Consider the following 21,429-nt stretch of genomic DNA (forward strand, 5'->3'; position numbering starts at 1 on the left):
TCCTGCAACATGGCCCAATGCCCTTTTGATGATGGCAGTGGAGCCAAATATAACCTCTAAAACCATGGCAGCTTCCTTACATAATGGATTTGAAATGGAAGACAAAAACCTCTGGAGGCTTGACTTGGGTTCAGCCCCAAGACCACCACCTGCCACTTCCCAACCAACACCACCACCACAGGGTATACAAGAGCTTCATGAGAAAAGCACTGCAAGTCACCTAAAGACAGAATTAATAGTAGCCGTAAATACAAGTGCGACAGTGAAAGCCAGCATCAACGAGCAACTCAAAGACCAACTGAAGTGTGTAAAACAACAGGTGTCAAAGGGCAAACAACCACAAGAAGTTTTGTAACTGTTGGCACTTGTTCCCCTAGAAAAAGCTTGAAGAGAGGGTGGCACAAAGAGAAAAATAACCAGTCAATGACTTTGTGATAGGGGAAGAAAACAGTAATATGGAACCAAAGACCTGTGAAGACCAAGAACCTAGTGCTTCAGACAAACCACAAGAGAAGGTAAAGGTTAGAGTGAATGGAACCGCCATCATATAGTAGCCACATCATTACAGAGAAGAGCCAAAATTTATCCTAAAATTCAGCTCCCATCAAAACAAGGGGTATCCGTGCCCTTGATACTGATTAAAGTGAAAAGGAGAATAACAGAAATGTCTGGAACAAAAGGAATGACCACATTGGCTTCTTTGGAATTCCCAATGATAAGGATTGCAAAGAATGGCACCCAAAGGAGGCATCCCAATGAATTAAGGCTCTAAGAACTTCACCCTGGCACAAAAACTGCGTGAAGAGAATGACCACAGACACAAAACACTGTGTCAACCCCATAAAAGTACCAGTTGCTCCAAGGGAAACAGGAAAAGCAATTACATTCCTAAGCCACTTATGTAGAAAGAAAGAGTCTTGACAAACCCCAACAAGACATCTGGGGAACAGCATTCCCTCAAAAAGCAGACCAAAACTGAGACAGCATGGACCTGTATCATCCATTATCACTCTAGGGGACAGTTTGAATTTTACCCAGGGGCATCAAACAGAAGGACAGCACAGAGAAAGAAAGGTACACGGACGGGATGCCGAACGCATTTTTGTCGAAGAGCTAGATGCAGAAGCCAGGAAGCCGAACGGACAGAATGCCGAACAGACACAATGCCGAACAGACATCAAGTCGAACGGACAAAATGCCGAATATTGCTAAGATTACGAAAGATAAATATAAGCAAAAATAATGATAGTTAAGATTTTTCTCTTCAATGAAGTTTGACTTTTCAGTAATTCGATAATTACTATTTAACTGCTAGTTTAATTAACAGTTACCTAGTTTACTAATACTGCTTTGTATTTACATTTTTTTTCTATATTCAAATTTGACTATGGAATTTATTTTTTGCGAGTTCAACCATGGAATTCACTAAGACAGGACGTGGTGGCCGAAAATTGCTTCATAATGGATATTCATACGTTGTCGATAAAACTGTTAAAGAAACTACTTACTGGAGATGTGAGCGATGAAAAGTGTGCAATGGTAGAATTAGAACGATCAGTGATACCGAACATGGACAAGCTTCAGATCATTCACATCCTCCCGACGGTGCTCATAATACCATTTTAAAAGCTTTGGATAAAATGAAGACTACAGCAGAACAAACAGAAGAGGTAACAAGCCGTGTAATAAATAATGTCTTGGAAGAACTGCCGCTCAGCATTGCTGGTTCTATGCCTAAAAGAGAAACACTTACAAGAATGGTAAGGCGAGCAAGAAAGAATGAAGAAAATGAAGACTTGGACATGACAATCCGTGGCGAGAATTTTCGTCTTTATGAAACCACCTCTGTTACAATTTTATCGACAGAAAATAACTTGAAATTATTATCTAAAAAACAAGCATGGTTTGCCGATGGCACATTTGACTCCGCTCCTTTAAGCAAACAGCTTTATACCATACATGCCATTGTTTTAAAAAGTAAAACCTTGCCATTGGTGTATTGTATTGCCAGTAACAAAGAAGAAAACACATATGACTAAATTTTTGGATTTTTAAAAAGCAGAGGTGTTCAGGAGCCTGATTCAATAACTGTTGATTTCGAAAGAGCAACAATAAATAGCATTAAAAAGAACTTTCCTAATACATCTATATCAGGTTGTTTCTTTCATTTCGGCCAATGTTTATGGCGGAATATCCAGTCTTGTGGTCTACAGCAGTGGTATGTTGAAACCAGTAATGCTTTTTTCATCAAGCAGTTACAAGCACTTGCTTTCGTTCCACCTGCAGATGTACATGATTTATTTGACGAATTGGTGAATTCCTTAGATGCTGAAACTGATGAGTTACTAAGTGATTTTTTGGTTTACTTCGAAAGTACGTGGTTAGGGATAATCCAGCGAGGTCGAAGGAGGAAACCATTGTTTGATGTTGATTTGTGGTCTGTTCACACTAGAGTTAATGATAATTTACCGAGAACAAACAATTCCCTTGAAGGGTGGCATCAGGCTTTTAAAAAGAGAATTAATGTAACCCATCCAACACTCACCAAATTACTAAAGGTTATCAGAAATGAACAAGCATTTAATGAAATTCTAATTGAGCAGGCTTCTGCAGGGATTGATATATCACGACCTAACAAGAAATATGATGCCATTAACGATAGAATAAAATCCATATTTTGTTCTTATGATAAGGACGAAGGATTAGCGTTTCTACGATCTCTGGCTCACAATTTTAAAATATTCTTTATTTTCTTTTTTGTATTATACTATGTCGTTTTTCAACTATTTTTTACCCATCCAACACATTTTCTCTTTTGCAGTATATTGTAACATATTGTAGAAATGAAATATTTATCAAGCATTTTACTTTTAAAAACATTGTCGAAATAAAATAATTATCAAGCATTTTACTTTTATTTTGCTCCTTTTCTCTTTTATATGTGTTCTGAAATTTTCAAAACAAACAAAGAAAAAGCCTTCTTATCGATTTTCTAACGACTGAAAAAAAACTATTATTGTTTTTTTTTTCTTATAGTCAAATTTGAATAAAGAAAAAAATATTCGGCATTTTGTCCGTTCGGCATTATGTCTGTTCGGCTTTCTGTCCATTCGGCTTCCTGACTTCTGCTTCTTGTCCTTCGACAAAAATACATTCGGCATCCCATCCGTGCACGGAAAGAAAAGAGCAACCATCTTTCAAAAACACCGTAACACGAAACATAAGTTACAGTAACAAAGATTCTGTGATACCTGAGGGAAGCAAGCAGAGCAGGGCAGTGAGCTTGGTACAAGACACCATGGAAATGCCATCAAGAACTGGAGGAGAAGGACAAGCATGAGTAGGTCGCACATACGTCAAGGTGGTCACATCATCTGAACACCTGGTAACCAAAGTGTAATCCAATGGTCTTAAAATTATTCCAAGTATTATCTAAAATCCTGCAATAGACAGCACTGGACTGGGATGAATGCTATACAACTTTATCTCTCATATACATCATTTTACAATTGACTGGGTAACTGTTTAGGTGGGAGGATCCTAATGGTCTGAAAGTTCATGGAAATAAGTGGTCATGAAAGCAAACAAGCACCTTACTAGTAAGACTATGATTTGTTGTGACCAAACTTATGCATAGTATTTGCTAAAAACAACTGTGACTCCCATTTCTAGAAGATTTGGTCTTCTGTTGATATTCCTCATGGCTCTCAGAGGACACAGGATATCTTCCTCGTTGCACAGTTAAACTGACAATGGGGAATAATAACGAGGAAGAAGTTTAACCCTTTCGTGCTTACGGGGGTTCCTATAGTCTACCAGGTACGCGACTTATGCCGTGGAGGGAAAAGTGGGACTCGCGGGGAAAAGTTTCTTTGTAAAAATCGATATGTCCAAACTATAACTGATATACGCTTCTGGTTTGTTTTATGATGTCGGCAAATGACTTAATTTTTTCCTAAAGCAATCAGAAAATCTTTGCAAGGCTTAGAAATAATAAAAAAGATGTGATGAACGTGAAATTTTTAAGGAAAATGGTAGATATTTTTTTGAAATAGTCATGAAAAATAGAATAATTATGTTTGAGGAGTTTATTTTATATGTAATTTGTGTGGAAATGTTTGAAATTTCACATGAAAGCAATCACTTTGCTATACATGTGTTTGCTAATTAGCTGTTACCAATTAAAAAATGCAAATTTTTTGTAGAGTGCAATTACCAGATTTTCCGATCTACTTATGTTAACGTTTCATATCCTATCTAAGTAAGAAATAAAGATAGGAAAAAAATAAAGGTGGCATTAGAAAGCTGAATAAATTTCCTATAAGACACATAAAAGATATATGTATTGTTAGAACAAAATTAAGAAACTGTTGTTAGATTATGGACAACTTTTTTTCTTTTTCTAAGAAAAAATACGGCAACAATTATTATATGTAAACGTTGATATTTTTCACATTTTGCTGTTCAGCACGATAAAGTACAAAGAATGGCCATTTGAATGAAGTACAAAGAATGGCCATTTGAATGATATATAATACATGCACACTGAAGTTATTTACAGATGCACAAACAGGCATACAAAAAATTATCCATAAATTCAGGCCGAACTATGGTGTTCAACGCATATACATATATGCTGACATTTTTCGTAATTACTCGGTAATAAATAATGCTAGAAAAAAAGTTAAAACTGCGATGGAAAGCTGAATAAATTTAATATACAGGCAGTCCCCGGTTTACGACGGTTCCGGCTTACGACGTTCCGAGGTTACGACGCTTTTCAAATATATTCATCAGAAATTATTTCCCGGCTTACGACGTATGTTCCGGGGTTACGACGCGTCGTACACCGATCCGACGGAAGAAATATGGCCCCAAAATGGCAGAATAATCATAATTTTAAGGTTTTTTTGATGTAAAACTCAATAATAATGCAGTTTACGTCGTTTTCAATGCATCCAGAGCATTAAAAGTAAGGTTTTCTTATGATTTTTGACGATTTTCGACGATTTTCCAGCATACGACGATTTTCGGGTTACGACGCGGCGCAAGAACGGAACCCCCGTCGTAAACCGGGGACCGCCTGTATATATATTAACTAAAATCAATAGGTGTTCCCAGTAAATAATTGAGCAACTGAAGCTCAAAGACGTACGTTTTGTTTTTTTCATGTAAAGTCAATTGTTCGCTAAGAATTTTTATATAGAAACATTGATATTTTTACATTTTGCCATTCAGCATGATAAAGTACAAAGAATGGCCGTTTGAATGATATATACTCCATGCACACTGAAGTTACTTACAGATGCACAAACAGGCGTACAAAAAATTATTCACGCACTCATAAACCATAGGCCGAACTGCGCAGCTCGACTGGGTTCTCGAGTGCTCATATTTATGCATACAATTTTCGTAATTACTTGGTAATGAATAATGCTAAGAAAAAAGTGAAAATTGCATTGGAAAGCTGAATAACTTTTCTATAAACAGCCCACGTAAAAGCAACAAGTGTTCCCAAAAAATATTGAGCAATTGAAGCTGAGACAGAAATGTTGTTGAAAGACAGAAATATAAAAAAGTAAATTCTTCACTATTTATCTTATTGGAAAACACTTGAAATATTATTCAAAATACTCAACAATCACTTGGAAACACTTTTATAACAACAGGAAAAGCAAAAACACTTCACAAACACAGATAAATGACGACAAAGCAAAAAACATGAGTGCTAAAGACGTGCTAAACTCGGTCAAAATAGGACGTGCAGTGCTTTAGTTTGGGGAGGACTGCGGTGCATGTGCGATACCTATCGGTTTCCTGTTTACGTTTTCTTGTAGGTCCAACATCTGCCCATGCAATGGCACAGTCCTCGTTTTCTTTGGATGACTTTTTTTTTTTTTGTGAATTTCCCCCGAAAATAACTCACAGATGGCGTGGAAATCGCATCATTGGAGCACTTACGGCAAAAAATTTATTGACTCAGTTTCGCGTCATCGGATCGCCAGAGGGTTAAACACTTGAAAGTGTCAACTAGGTTTAGCCGCAGAATCAGGTATACATGTCAGTTGTTCGTGTAACTTGACTGGAAAATGAAAATATATTACCTCCACAAAGGAGGTATGAGCTACCTGGGGGAGCACCATCTCTCAGAACTCTGGAACATCCTCGCAGCTCATTACAACAGTCAAAGTTTAGGATCTTGGTCTCGAAAACTTGTGATACAGCTGACCTGTGCCTCCTGACTGCAAAAACTGAAAGCCTTCTTCAAACTAGAAGAAACATCAAGACATATACTACCAAGGGAATAGTGGCATGGATGGGGATGGTATGCCACTGGACTTGTAAAGATGGGCTGTAAACTGTTTGGCAGGGTTGGCAATGACCTTGGGAACTTGGCTCATAAGATCCTTTCCTGATAAGACCCTGCTTGATAGTCTCCTAGAATGTACGTGGAGCACACCTAAGTTCTGGTGAAATTGCCAGAAGTAGGGTGGCATAGAAGTCTCTTCCAGACCAAAACAGATCTAGGCAGATTTACTTGAAGAAATCTATAAACCATCCTTTTTGAAGGCCACAGCAGAGTATTCCTGATCACCAGAGCTTCTCTAGAACTGGTCCTGTCAAAGAGTAGGGAGGAAACGCATAAAGCTATAAGCTGTCCCACAGGGGCATGCATACATTACATGACCAATCTGGCTGATCTGGTGAAATTGCCAGAAGTAGGGTGGCATAGAAGTCTCTTCCAGACCATAATAGATCTAGGCAGGTTTACTTGAAGAAATCTATAAACCATGCTTTTTGAAGGCCACAGCAGAGTTACTAAAATCAAGCTGGTGTTTCCTGATCACCAGAGCTTCTCTGGAAATGGTCCTGTCAAAGAGTAGGGAGAAAATGCATAAAGCTACAAGCTGTCCCACAGGGGCATGAATACATCACTTGACCAAGCTGGCTGGTCTGGCAAAGCAGGGCAGTAAACTGGTAGATTGTTATTTAGACATGTAACAACCACAGTAAACTGGTAGATTGTAATTTAGACATGTAACAACCACAATTGTAGGGGTACACAACAGTCTGCACTGTGCACTGAGTATTACACCTAACTTTGTCTTGACATGAAGTTTGCCAAAATATTGTGTTTCTTTGGAACAACCTGAAAACCAGAGTGATTTGGAAGTATATTGTCCATAGTAAGATTTCTGCAGCATCTTGAGAGGGACTTTGTGCCTCCTTTGTTTCTCAGGTAAGCCACTGTGGTGAAGCTGTCTAACATTATACTCAAAATCATGTCTGACACAGGGGATTGGAAAAAAAAAAAAACTGCCTTAAGTTCCAGATTTATGTTCTTATTCATTTCCTCTGAGGGGTCACTGCTCTAAAGCTAACAGGTCTAGTATGTGGGGGACCCAGCCTTCTTTAGATGCCTCTGCAAATAATGGTACCTCTGGTGGAGGTAATGTTCAAGGAACTCTTCTTCAAAGGTTGATTATGACAACAGGTTAAGAGTGCATGACCTACCTGGAAGGACTAACTGGACAGTTAAAGTGGTCTAAAAGCTTCAGCCACAATTCTGCACGAAGGGATGGGACCATAACTCCCGAATTCTCTACCACTGGACAAAATTTGAATGTTGTGGCATCAATGTCTATACCTAGATACACAGCCTGTTTGTTGGGGTCAAGTCCAATACGTCAATGATAAGACCGCCTTGCTGGCACAGGTTTATGAGATAGTTGAGGCATTCCCAAAGTTTTGACAATGAAGATGCCATGATCAGCCAAGTGTTCAGATATCCCATCAACCTGAAGGCCCTCTTGTCAGCTCTGACCAAAACTGAGGCCATTATCTGAGTGAAGAGCAGTGGGGCTGAAGAATCTAAAGCACATGCTCATCAACTAGATCATACCTGATAAAAAAAAAAAAATGACGAATATCCTAGAAGAACTGTGACCGGGAATCTGAAAGCATGCCTCTTGTAGATCAAAATGGAGCAATATGTTGTGGAGACTGTCTCCATCTGTAAGGGCAAGAGTTCAAGAAAACAGTTCTGGGGACTGAGTCAACAATCACTCTCTGAACTCTGGGGGTCTCTTGGACTATAGAAAAAAAATCCATTATAGAACAAACTGGAATCCCCTGTAAATTTTATGGCCCTTTTGGCCAACAAGACTTTTACTTCATTGTCTAATGCAAGGAACTTTCATGTACTGATGGCACAGGACTCAAATGGTATTAGATGTTGAAATAGAGGGGGAACCTCTATTCAGAAATGGGAGATGCTAACCTTGTCTCAAGATCTGAGTCAATGTTTATATCTATTTCCAAGGTTCACCCTTCCATGACAAATCTAAATAGTTGGTTTATGTTTGTGCCTCGAAGCATTACAAAGTGGAATCTATTAACTCACTCTAAAGGCTTTACTAATCACACTACCCTACTGGATTACCTTGGACAATTGGTTCCTAACCTACTTTGTCCCAAAGTGTTCTGCTAAACTGCACAGGCCTTCAAAGAAAGTGGGGGTAAAAAAATTCTTGATGTCCTGCCTAGATAGCAATGCAGGTTAATTATTGTCAGTGGGTTTGTCATAAAAAGCAAATTAAGTTTTTATAATATAGCAAAGCGCCCACTTCTTAGTCTCCTATTTCTTGCTCTGTCACAACATTTTCAGTGGAAAAATAACCTACCAATGGGTCAGAGGCACAAATGCATAAGCTGTCATTCCAGGTCAATAAACTTCCATCTTCAAGACAAAAAATATGGATCTAAGAGAATTTGACAATGTGAATACAGGCTAATATGGCTGATGAGTCTGCATGAAAAAGTGAGTTTTATGTTATAAAAACTTTATCTTTAATATTCTTACGTGAAATCTGGTAAAATATTCAACTTGACTCGTAGCACTGTCCTAGTAATAGGCTGTACAATAGCCTCCATATGTAGTAATGGAAACTGCCATGCTGCTGACTTCACTTCCTTTCCCATTCTTTCATGTCTAAGCATTTGGCCTGCAAAGATTGTAATAGTTTTGTATTAACAAATACATCACTTAGTTCAGCTGGCACCAATCCTATGCATAACTTTTCATATAAATGGTAATGGTTTTTACAGTATTATACTAATATACCAATCATAGTGTGAAATGACTGCACAAACTTATATCAATGGCATACAATATTATTCAAAATTTTGTACATATGTACATGATAAGAAAAACTCTTTAACTTCAAGTACACACAAGGTACCTTAGGCACTTTACAATTTTGGGACTGATGTACCATAAGAAATATATATCCATCATTTACACACATTTAATTTTATTGGTTTTGATTTTATTTACATTTTACAAGCAATTATTTGTTATCTACAAAAAAAAAAAACACCTCATACTAGTGCCACCTTTCATATGTCATTAGAAAAATCTCAAAGTAAACAAACTAAATGAAATATTTTTTACTTAAGATGGCAGTCCCTCTACTAATATGTCAGCAACTGAGCCGGACTCATATCCTCATTTATCTACAAAATCAGATTCCGAAAACTAAGCTGTTAAGTCAAGTAAATACTGTGTTGAAATTACTGTATTCAAAATTTAGAGCAGCCTACAATTGTATTTGATAGTTTCCTTTAGATTGCCATACTAGATTACTTTTAAACTTTATGAAGTGTACCTTTTCAATATTTTAAAAATCTACAATATTGCAAAAATCTTCACAACTCTCTACTATATCTCTGATAGTAATCCCAATCATATCGTTCATGTTAGGCATGAATTTTAAAGAAAGGTTTGTTGTGTGTTCATAAAATTACTTTACCAGATGGATTCCTTTCTTGTATTCACAAGTTAAGCACTGTAAACCTGATTCTTTTTAATTACAGATTTTTTACTTACACATTTCACTGCAACATCTGTATAGGATACTTCTTAACATTTTTTAAATCGTAACTGGTAACCAAACAATGCAGTTTACTTCAACACCTACACCGGATATTTCTTAACATTTATTGAACTGTAATTGTTAACCAAAAAAGTGCAGTATGTACACACTAATGTAAGTAAACACACCCACAAATAGAGACACCCGTTACAAAAAAAGAGCCTACAATATAATTTACCAACAGTAAAAATTTAAAAACAAACCTATCTCCTTATGGTCCATGTCCCTTATTTTCTCTATGGTCAGACGGCTACTTTCAATTTTATCAATGATTTCTTGAGAAAGACGTGTAAACTGTTTCATTGGAGTTTCAAAGTGCCACATTTGATGCTCTATCATCTTAGCTATTGTCAACAATCGACCAGCCATCAGAGGCCATCCTCTATGCAAGACAATCTCAAATAAGGCTCTGGTGATTCGAACAGAGTTCTGAAACAAGAAATATCATGAGATTGAATATTGTAAAAAATTAAGAAATAAAGTAGTAGTTCCATACATACAACAATACTGATATAAGGCCACTCTAACAAAATATACACAGATAAACAAACACATTATCACTTAAAAATCTTGAAGCAGAGTATGTTTACATAATTTCTGTATAGAGATCTATTACAGTATTATATAGTTTAACCTAACTACTGATTTTAGTCTTTGACACACAAATGTAACCTGAATGGTATGTTTGGCCCGCTCTCATAGTTACACTGGGTTTCATGATGCAAAGATTTTCAGGAGTGGTTGGACATGGAAAAATCATTGAAAAAGAAATTTTCAATACTGTATTATAAAAGGGGGCTGTTTAACCAAAAAATGTCACCAAGGTTAGTACATATCTCAGGAAGAGAAGCTAATGCTCATGCACATGAAACCCAAAGAAGGTCACACTTCTATTCCAAGAAAAGGGTATCTGGATGTGCAAGCTAGAGCCTCTGTTCATCAATACTGACTGAACTCCTACATTTAGACATCACAAAGGCAACATTCCCAGTTCATATGATAAAATAAGAAGGTATGGATTAATACTGTTATCTTCAAAAACTGATTCATCAATGGATGCTCTTAAAGATTCCTGTTGAAAAAATTACCCTCCTCCAGCAAATATAATATTCTTTTCAAAAGCCAGACAAAGTTAGTGTAAATGTTTATTTCTACTGGATTGTTCCTCACATAGGAGTTAAAAGAAATGATGATGCAGATAAAGCAGTGTGACAGGGCTTTGAGAACTTGGCACTTTTTTTAACAGAATGAGGAGTACTAATTATAGAATAAACTGATGTGATAAAAGCTATATTTCAAGAGTAGTTGCTAATTCCATACAACGAGATTCTGCAATCTGTCATCATTAGCAACTGGACACACAATAAAATTGTACACCCTATCCTCAGTCAGGTGCTTCAATGGATCTGCTCACCAGTTAATAAGAATTAAGAGCAGAACATATAGACCTCTACCACAGTAAGATAGAAAGGTAATAAGGATCTCTGATCCTGCCTATGTCACTAGTCCATGCCAGAATATTATATAAAAATGCTTTAGTTTCCAAAATTTGTTTATTAAAGACTCATTAATCATGACAGTCATATTCTATGTAGTCACACACACTTGAAAAAACTGAAACATAAAGACCCTATGGTATATGCCAAGACCCAGCTACTATCATCCCACAAGGTTTCATTTTTACAAGCATCCTTTTCTGCTTTGTGTAACATGGCATTCATTTTCGTTCACCCATCAATTATATAATAGCTTTGCTTGCTATTATTTTATGGTGTTCTGGAGTAATAGGTGAATTTCATTTTGTTTTATTTTGCGTTTATTTTCCATCATTTCTTGCTGGTGACTGCCTGTTCATCATTTCTGTTTGAGCTTACCTCTAAACCACAGTCATGGAATTCATTCATCATTAACTAATTTTTTCAGTATTATGTAGTTGCTTTTCTTGCCAGTTTTTCAGTAATAATTACCCAAGTTCTCCATTTCTGTTCTTACTATTCTTACTTGAGTTATGTTATCTACCTTTATTGTGGCAGTTTCAGTTTATTGATGCAGACTCAGTCTATAATTTATATTTGTGCTTTACATTATACTTGCATTTATAGTTGAGTATTTTATGTGTAGGTAGCTGTTAACTGTGAATTCCTTTTGCCACAATGTACTTATGAGGGCACAGAAGAGCATGCTTACAGTTCTTTCATACCATCTTTAGATAAAGACCCACATCCGAAAGACCCCTCAATTAGGAGGCAACATTGTCTGTTAACCCTCTAACGCCGAGCCTCTATTTACAAAAGTGTCTGTCGTATGCTGGCGGCGTTCGGGAGTTAGCGCCGAAGCGGAAAAAAAGTTTTTTTCAAAAAATCACAGCATGCTTAGTTTTTAAGATTAAGAGTTCATTTTTGGCTCATTTTTTTTGTCATTGCCTGAAGTTTAGTATGCAACCATCAGAAATAAAAAAATTATCATTATCATATATAAATATTGAAATATATGACAGCGCAAAAAAAAATTTCATATATAATTGTATACAAATAGCGCTGTGAGCAAAACGGTTAAAGCTAACAAGTTATTTTTTTTCTTTGTATTGTACACTAAATTGCAATGATTTTGGTATATAACAAATTGTAAAACGATCAAAGCAACACAGAGAAATATTATCACAAAATGATGCATGAATTAAATAAACGCTGGGACATAAAAAGTTTTTTAAAATTCACCATAAATCGAAATATTGTGCTAGAGACTTCCCGTTTGTTGCAAAATGAAGGTAATTGATTGAATATTACTAAACTGTAAGTGTTTTAGCTTACAATTGCAGTTTTCGACTATTTCGGTCGAGTTAAAGTTGACCGAAAGTAGAATTTGTTCTATTTATCATGATTTATATGAAAATATTTCAAAACTGATAAAAGCTACAACCATGAGTTATTTTTTGTTGTATTCTACATGAAATTGCACACATTTTCATATATATAAAACTTTATGTAACGACCAATATAAAACGGTGCAAACATTACGACAAAGTGACGAAAGAATTTCTGAGATGTTCGGCAGAGTTAGCGCGCGAATGTAAGGAAAAAGTTTTTTTCAAAAATTCACCATAAATGGAAATATTGTGCTAGAGACTTCCAGTTTGTTGCAAAATGAAGGTACATGATTGGATATTACTAGGTTGTAAGTTTTAGCTTACAATTGCGTTTTTCGATCATTTTGGTCGAGTTAAAGTTGACCGAAGGTTGAAATTTTGGCACATCATGATTTATATGAAAATTTTTCAAAACTGATAAATGATACAACCATGAGTTATTTTCCATTGTATTCTACATGAAATTGTGCACATTTTCATATATAAAACTTTATGTAACGACTAATATAAAACGGTGCAAACATTACAACAAAGTGACGAAAGAATTTCCGAGATGTTCGGCAGAGTTACAGCGCGCGGACATAAGGAAAAAATTTTTTTTTCAAAAATTCACCATAAATCGAAATATTGTGCTAGAGACTTCCAGTATGTTGCAAAATTAATGTACATGATTGAATATTACTAGAATGTAAGAGTTTTAGCTTACAATTGCGTTTTTCGACCATTTCGGTCGAGTTAAAGTTGACCGAAGGTTGAAATTTTGGCACTTACGTTGATTTATATGGAAATATTTCAAAACTGATAAAAGCTAAAACCATGAGTTATTTTCTGTTGTATTCTACATGAAATTGCGCACATTTCCATATATAAAACTTTATGTAACGACTAATATAAACCGGTGCAAACATTACGACAAGGTGACGAAAGAATTTCTGAGACGTTCGGCAGAGTTACCGTGCGAGGACGTAAGGGAAAAGCTTTTTCAAAAACTCACCATAAATCGAAATATTGTGCTAGAGACTTCCAATTTGTTGCAAAATGAAGGTACATGACTGAATATTATTAGAATGTAAGAGTTTTAGCTTACAATTGCGTTTTTCGACCATTTCGGTTGAGTTAAAGTTGACTGAAGGTTGAAATTTTGGCACTTATCGTGATTTATATGGAAATATTTCAAAACTGATAGAAGCTACAACCATGAGTTATTTTCTGTTGTATTCTGCATGAAATTGCACACATTTCCATATATAAAACTTTATGTAACGACTAATATAAACCGGTGCAAACATTACGACAAAATGACCAAAGAATTTCTGAAATTTTCGGCCAAGTTACCGCGCGGACGTAAGGAAAAAGTTTTTTTAAAAAATTCACCATAAATCGAAATATTGTGCTAGAGACTTCCAATTTGTTGCAAAATTAAGGTAAATGATTGAATATTACTAGAATGTAAGAGTTTTAGCTTACAATTGCGTTTTTCGACCATTTCGGTCAAGTCAAAGTTGACCGAAGGTTGAAATTTTTTGTAGTCGACGTACGGTACGTCCACTCGGCACCCAACAGACAATTTTAGTCGACGTATGATACGTCAAGTCAGCGTTTAAGGGTTAATCGGTCTGTTGATAAGCAGTTTCTCTATGCTAAAAAATGTTTTACATACACCCAAGACCTCAGCAGATCCCTCCTTGGGCTGTTTCTTTTTGAGTTTGAGTTTTACAGTTGTTCCTGCAAACATGACCCTGATCTCTTCAAATGAGGCTTCCATGTCCATGATGCCTAGCGTTAAATGGTACAAAGCAGTCTTTCACTCGATGTATCAGCTCCTACTGTCTTCTTTCCTCTTGAAAATTCATCCCCTCAGAAGTCTCCTTCCTGGGAGCTTGCCCTACCACTCCAAGAGGGAGTCCCATTTCCTCATTACCCATTACCTTTATCTTTGGCTGCATATCACCTGCCTGTCTTCCAGCTTCACCTTTATCTGAGAATCCTGCCACTATCCCTATGCCTTCATTGTAGTTTATCAGTTCTAATGTACAATTAGTTATAACTGCTTATAATATTTTGTAATATATATCATATAGAAAAAATAGTTTTTTATTTGTATAATTTCATATTACAGATGCTGTAAGTGGTTGAGGAATTCCTTAATGTGTATTATACCAGTGGGTATTAAACAAGAAACTCAATGAAGGATGGTACAACCAAAGTAATGTACAGTATATATAACATAACTTTTTATACATTATATATCACAGACTTTACTTTCATTTCTTACTTGTTTCGTGCATTATCCATAACTGACCTAATTTTTTATTTGTTCTATCTTTGATTAATATGGTCTTTTTGCCTCAATTCTGTAAAAAAAAAACTTGCAAGCTAATTACACACATAATAGTGATTGTTGTGTGCAAGTGCTATTCATTCAATATCCTATATGTGTATGTGTGTATATATGTGTATATATGTCTGTGTGTGTATATATATATATATATATATATATATATGCTATGAGACTTAACTCTCTCAAGGCAACGTACCTATCAAGAATAAAATAAAAGTTCATAATAAACAAACTTAATAACTTTCTGTTAATTAAGTTTGTTTGCCGACACACTGACATTCAGTCACGGAGATTTGCCCCTCCAATCTCATTCTGATTTCCCTTGCTGCTTTTAATCCTCTTTTGAGCTTCGTGACTGCCATAAACCTCTTATTCCGGATACTAGGCCAACCTCGGAAAAGACACCCAGCCACCTGAATGACCCAGGGCACTGATTAAAGGCGTCTGCACCCCTGTATGGCTTGAGGCAATGATTAGCTGGCCAGCCTTCACTAAAAGAGAAAGTCGGATAGATTAGCAGCCCAGCATTCGCCCAAAGAGAAAGTTGGACATACTCAAAATGCATCTGGAATCAAAAAGCCAGTAATCCTAGGAGCTGATAAATAGGCCCCCATCGCAGGAATTCGGGGAGAGACCAGAACACCGTGAAGCAAGTCCCATCACTTGACTGCCCGCTCCTTCTGAGCCAATATCCCTCTGTGGCTGAATGACTCAGTCCTAGTATCTTAACCCAGTGCCAATCCCCCACCCTTGTCCCTCCATTGGTACGACTACAGGAGCCATCTCTTCAGAATTAAGGTACTGTACAATAAGGAATTGAGGTTGTCCAGTCAATTAGCCTTTTTCTTCTCCTAAACATTTCCGTTTCAAAGTGCAATTCTTACAGACTTGACCTGTCATATTAACTCGTGTCACAAGTTTATTCAGTGTATTCAGTAGTGTTTTACATAAAGAAGATTTCTGTTGCCCTCAGTACTAGCCTCTTATCACTGCTATTTCCACTGACTGATTAAGGGAGCACATGCCTTTCTCTATTGCAGAAAGGAGTGCTTGCCGCTGTGGACCCCTCTGCCACAACTGTATGCTTGTTTGTTGCACTGAGGCAATTCCAATTGCGACCTTATGAACCGTGCCATTGAAGTGAAAGCCCCAGCACTCAGTTAACATCCATTATTCGTGCCTTATTCCTCCTTGCTATCTGATTTTTGTATTGTAAATACATGTAATTTAGTTATCCTAAGAATTTATCTCCAGAATCCCTCTAAAGTAGGGCCTTCAGCCCCTGTTCTTCCTATTTTTACTCTTGGAGGTGATACAGTCAGATTAGCTACATCCGTGTGGTAAGTTTTCTCTCCCCCACCTTCAAGCATAAGAAAAAAATATATATATAGGTATATACATTAACAAAAATTATTCTATAGAGAAATTTTAGTCAAAACAACATTAAGGTTGGATTTGAAGACACATCCCAGTCATAATATTTTCAAAAGATTAATTATATTTTTGTTACCATGGAAATAAATGCAAACAAATCTAATCTACACTTACGTCAGTTACATAATTGATGTCAGAAACAAGTGAGAAGCTGTCAATCTTTATTCGTGAAATATAAGACTGCAGAAGAATATTAACTTTCCCATGGATATTTTCAACACCACCAGCTGCAGGAACTTCACACTGAACATGAAGTTCATCTAATTCGGCCATTTCTTCATCACGTACCTAGAAGGAAACTCTTGAATAAAAAAACTATCAAATGCCATCAAAAGATCCTGAAATCCACTGGTGGGTTATTAAAATAAAGTGACCTTATAATATCTCCACCAGCAGATTCATCCTTAGGTCTTTGTAATTAGCCCTTCTTACCCTTCAAAAACTATTACCCCTTTATTTATGTCTTGCCTACCATTACAATTATTTTGTTTCTTAACTTGAAAGTATCCTATGAAATCATTTCAATCTTTGAATTTTTTATAAGCACAAGTAAAAAAATACTGGGCAATTAATTACCAAACCTGAAATTTTACATCACAGTTAATTATTAACCTACAAGACTAACCTTTATTGCAATGAAGAACTTCTATTTATTCTGTATTTCAAGGTACCCACAAACTCTTAACTCTTATTTATGCAAATCTTCAGACATGCAACCCAAGTGATTTTAACAGGAACAACTTCTAATAATTGAGTCTTATTCAAAAAACCTACTGACAATGTACATTTTATGTACGGAAAACTTAAAAGTACTTTTTTCTGCTTTATGTATGTAATGATACTCTATTAATGTAGGCAACTGCATACTACTATATTATAATATCAATAAATAAACTATTTCTACATGAGGCAAACATGGTTAGTACTTCTTCCTGATAGTACTCACAACATCTCCTAAATAAGCCCAGGGGTCACAATATAATAACGATAAGCCCCTTAAAGAGGCTGAGTGAGTTATAAAAAATCGAGAATGCTAATATATTTTCTACTGATTAAGTATGTAAGCAAAATTATGTACAATTAAACTCTATCATTCAGCTAAAAATAATTAGTTCACTATATTAGCCATAACCAGTTTACAAGTTCAACACATACATGAGCTAAGTTTATTGAAACAGAATAAAGAAGGGATGAATAAATATAATTATATATCACTGAACATATTTGGACATTCATTATCAATAAAAAGTAAGTTAAATTAATGCATATAAATACTTTAAAAACTGAAAGAAAATTTGATTGAAATTTACCCATACATAAGTGAATGGTAACCTAAAACCATGGAAGAGCTCAACACAGTGACTATGGTACAGCCTAGATTTTGGAAACACTGGTTATATGGTCAGCCTCTATTACAGTATACAGCAGGTAAAAACTGATGCCGAGATACTCTAAAAAAATTAGGCAAAACATATTTGAAATGATTTGTTGATCACCAAAAACTACACAAATATAACCAAGTGGAAGAAGAAAACTAAAATTCTTTACAGCTTCATTACAAGGTACAAAAATCTGAGCTTAATGTTACCTTCATCTGCTGGAACTCGGAGCTTTTGGATATTACAGATAAAATCATGCCATCATTCATGATTGCACTTAAGAAATCATTGAAAATCTCAACCGTGTCATATTTGACATAAAACTGACTGGCAATACGCCCCATATCTGGAAAATCAATACAAAATGTTACTTTTACAACACTATATGTTTGGAAAATAAGAAAATGGTGAAAAATCTGTTATAGCAAGAAATGAATTAACTAACATAAAAAACTATGCCTGTCTGTTTGAGTCCTGACAAAATTTGAAACAACATTGCTAGTGTCATCTTTTTAATAAAAGTGAACAAAAGTACAGTTAGTTACCAAAACAGATACACTTAAAGGTTACAAGAGAAATTTCATTTCTCTAAATGATTCACACTCGGTTAAGTTTAATGACTCCATAAATATCACTCCTAACTCCTAGTCCACTAAGGCTGTCATATATGCATTGCTCTGGAGTTTGAATACCAGAGAAAAAGAGACTTACAGTTTCTCATGAGTACGAAAGATCTCCCTTGAAAAGGAGAGATCTTCTCCTAGCATCAAACCCTGGTTGAAGATTGACCAAGCCTTTCCAAAAACCCAGAGCAGAAAGAAGCTTTACAGCAAAGGTAGGTGAACAAAACACTGCTACCTGCTGACAAAAAGCTCTGACCATACATACCTTGTCTCCACATCAATAACTGGGGTTATTCTAGTCTTGTAGACAGCTGCTCAAGGGACAGAAGTATCCAAGAACTCCAAAGGTCAGTGAGGAAAGAACCTTCTCACCCAGGAGGAAGCTGGAAAACATCCAGGCATGAAGTGCTAGAGCTCTCAATGCCTGGAGATACCAGATATGAGCGGCTGAATCCAAGGTTAGCTAGATAGTAATATCTCTTAAAACATCGAACCACAGAGTTAGCAAACACATGAGGAGTCCAAGATTTCACCAGGGGCACAGAAGAAAGCAACCTGCTGCTGAGTACAGGCAGTCCCTGGTTTGCGATGGGTCCAGCTTACGACGTTCCGAGGTTATGACGCTTTTCAAATATACTCATCAGAATTTATTTCCTGGTTTACGACGCATGTTCCGGGGTTACAACGCATCATACGCTGATCCGACGGAAGAAATATGGTTCCAAAACGGCAGAATAATAAAAATTTGGAGGCTTTTTTGATGAAAAATTCAATAAAAATGCAGGTTACATAGTTTTCAATACACCCAAAGCATTAAAAGTAAGGTTTTCTTAGGATTTTTGAAGATTTTTGACGATTTTTCGGTTTACAACTTGGCGTAAAAACGGAACCCCCATCATAAACCGGGGACTACCTGTAAGTGCTAAAAAAGGCAAAATGGCAATAAAGACACAAGGTTCAAAGCTGCCTTCCAGGAAAGAACTTTTTCTCTATGCCTAAACTGAAGTAAGCAAGGCGAAGAATGAGCCCTAAAGCTACCTGTTGTGCCAAACTGTAGCCAGATGTAAGCTCAGAACCTGGAATCTCAGGCTACTTCTTCATCATACATGTGATAGGGACCAATGCCCCTATTACCTGTCTCCAACTGTAGAGCTAATATCAAAAGGCTCTAGTTGACAGCACTAAAGAGAGACTCACCACAATGAGTCCAGAAGTGTCTCCTACCCCTCACCAGATGCATTTGACCACATAGGCATCCCTGGGGAAACTAGCTGGCACTCCCATGAACAGTTCCTGCAATCCTATCAATCTCAGCCGCCTAAAGACAAAAATTCTTTAGACTAAGTCAGGGGAGGACGTGAGGTCGTCAGAACCTGCCCCTATAAGGAACTAAAGAATGGTGACACCTGAAAGTGATATGCCTCCTTGAGTTTGCTAATGCAAGAATCCTCAGAAGAAGACTCTCGCTGCTGTTGTAAACCAGCAACCCAGGCATTCACTCTCTGATCAGGAAAGAGAGTAAGAATTTCCACGTTCAACACCACTGAACTTGAGAAAGCAGGTAGTCCTATAACCAACATTAAAACAAGTTTCCCAGGAAATAATCTTTGAAAACATCCAGGATACCTCTCACGAAAGAGTATCAGTTGACACCCATGTAAACTCTTTGTTAGGCCCTTGGGAAAGTGACTGAAAGTCCAAGTCAAAGATCTTCCTCCCAGAGTAAAGCTGAGGTGTTTTCCAGATGACTAAAATGAGTGTACTTGAAAATTACCCATCCTTTTAGCCCCTAAATAAAAGAAAGAAGTTGCTCCTCTAGTGTCAATCTTCAGCACTGCAAACCCCCACAAAGGGTTAGGTCCCACTGCGAGCCACACATATAGAGAGGAAAATGGACCAGAAAACCGTGAGTTGATGGGAAATCAAAAGAAGCCGACACTCTTACGAATGGCAGCCACAGGGAAAGAATACTGTCCTTGCATTCCCCCTTTTTGTCTTCCCTTACCACTTTTCCCACAATGGAAGAGTGATTAGAGGTGACATGAAACTGCCAACTGGAGAATAAGTCTGGGAAATTTCATGGGAAAATACTAAATTAGACCTCCACTGTCCCAAAGGAGAGAAGGCCAGTTCAAATACTATTCCCTAAAGGACCGGAATCCTATAGGATACAGTCTGGCAGAGACAGCTGCCATTAGTCAACTTCACCAATCTTGCTACAGCCTCTACTTCATCCTGAAAGGATTAAAGTAGACCCCAGAGCCAGACTGATCCTCGATGCCAACACTGACTCAGTCCCAAAATTTTGTTCAGGGACTCAAGATGCCACCAAATCTCATTCCCCTACATGTAACAATGGCTCACAGGAGGTTGCCTGGTGGGATAGGTTGTTGTCAAAGACTACCCCAAGACGACAACATTTTGAATATAGCCTCCTCCTTCGTGTCATCCATTGTTTCACTGTGACATTGACAGAAAGAGAGATTAAAATTTACTATTTTCAAATTTACTTATTTCATCAGTCGACAACACCGAGATAAAGACCTTTCAATGCGTCACGGGCACAGGCAGTCACTACACTGGATTGGGTCCTGAGTGAATTGCCTGTACAGATGCAGGTGAAAGTCAATGGTTCATACCACCACTAATAAGTTACGACCAAGGCTAAGCGAGAGCCGTAAGCTCTCTGTGGCAAGAAAAAACTGCAGCACTTCCCCAAAGCCATCCGGCTCACAACTAGGCTTGATGGCCTCTAGAAATAGCAGGCTCTGCACCTTAGTATCTGAATTCTGGTGTACAGGACCCTCGGGACCACTCCAGGCACTGACAAACCCAAGACCCCCCTCCTGTA

At 36.9% G+C, this 21,429-nt stretch overlaps 1 protein-coding gene across 3 annotated transcripts in view; it reads right to left on the bottom strand.

The window, feature by feature from the left end:
* Positions 1–21,429, bottom strand: part of obe (obelus) — a 437,154-nt gene that overhangs the window by 196,389 nt on the left and 219,336 nt on the right. For all 3 annotated transcript variants that reach the window (XM_067124317.1, XM_067124318.1, XM_067124319.1), the window contains exons 21-24: positions 18,165–18,301; positions 16,691–16,864; positions 10,139–10,364; positions 8,864–9,005 (exon numbers count right to left, since the gene is read on the bottom strand). In XM_067124317.1, coding sequence (XP_066980418.1) covers positions 8,864–9,005; positions 10,139–10,364; positions 16,691–16,864; positions 18,165–18,301 — 679 coding nt within the window. The remainder of the gene's footprint in view (positions 1–8,863; positions 9,006–10,138; positions 10,365–16,690; positions 16,865–18,164; positions 18,302–21,429) is intronic.

This window comes from Macrobrachium rosenbergii, chromosome 22 (assembly GCF_040412425.1).
Source record: "Macrobrachium rosenbergii isolate ZJJX-2024 chromosome 22, ASM4041242v1, whole genome shotgun sequence".
NCBI lineage: Eukaryota > Metazoa > Arthropoda > Malacostraca > Decapoda > Palaemonidae > Macrobrachium > Macrobrachium rosenbergii.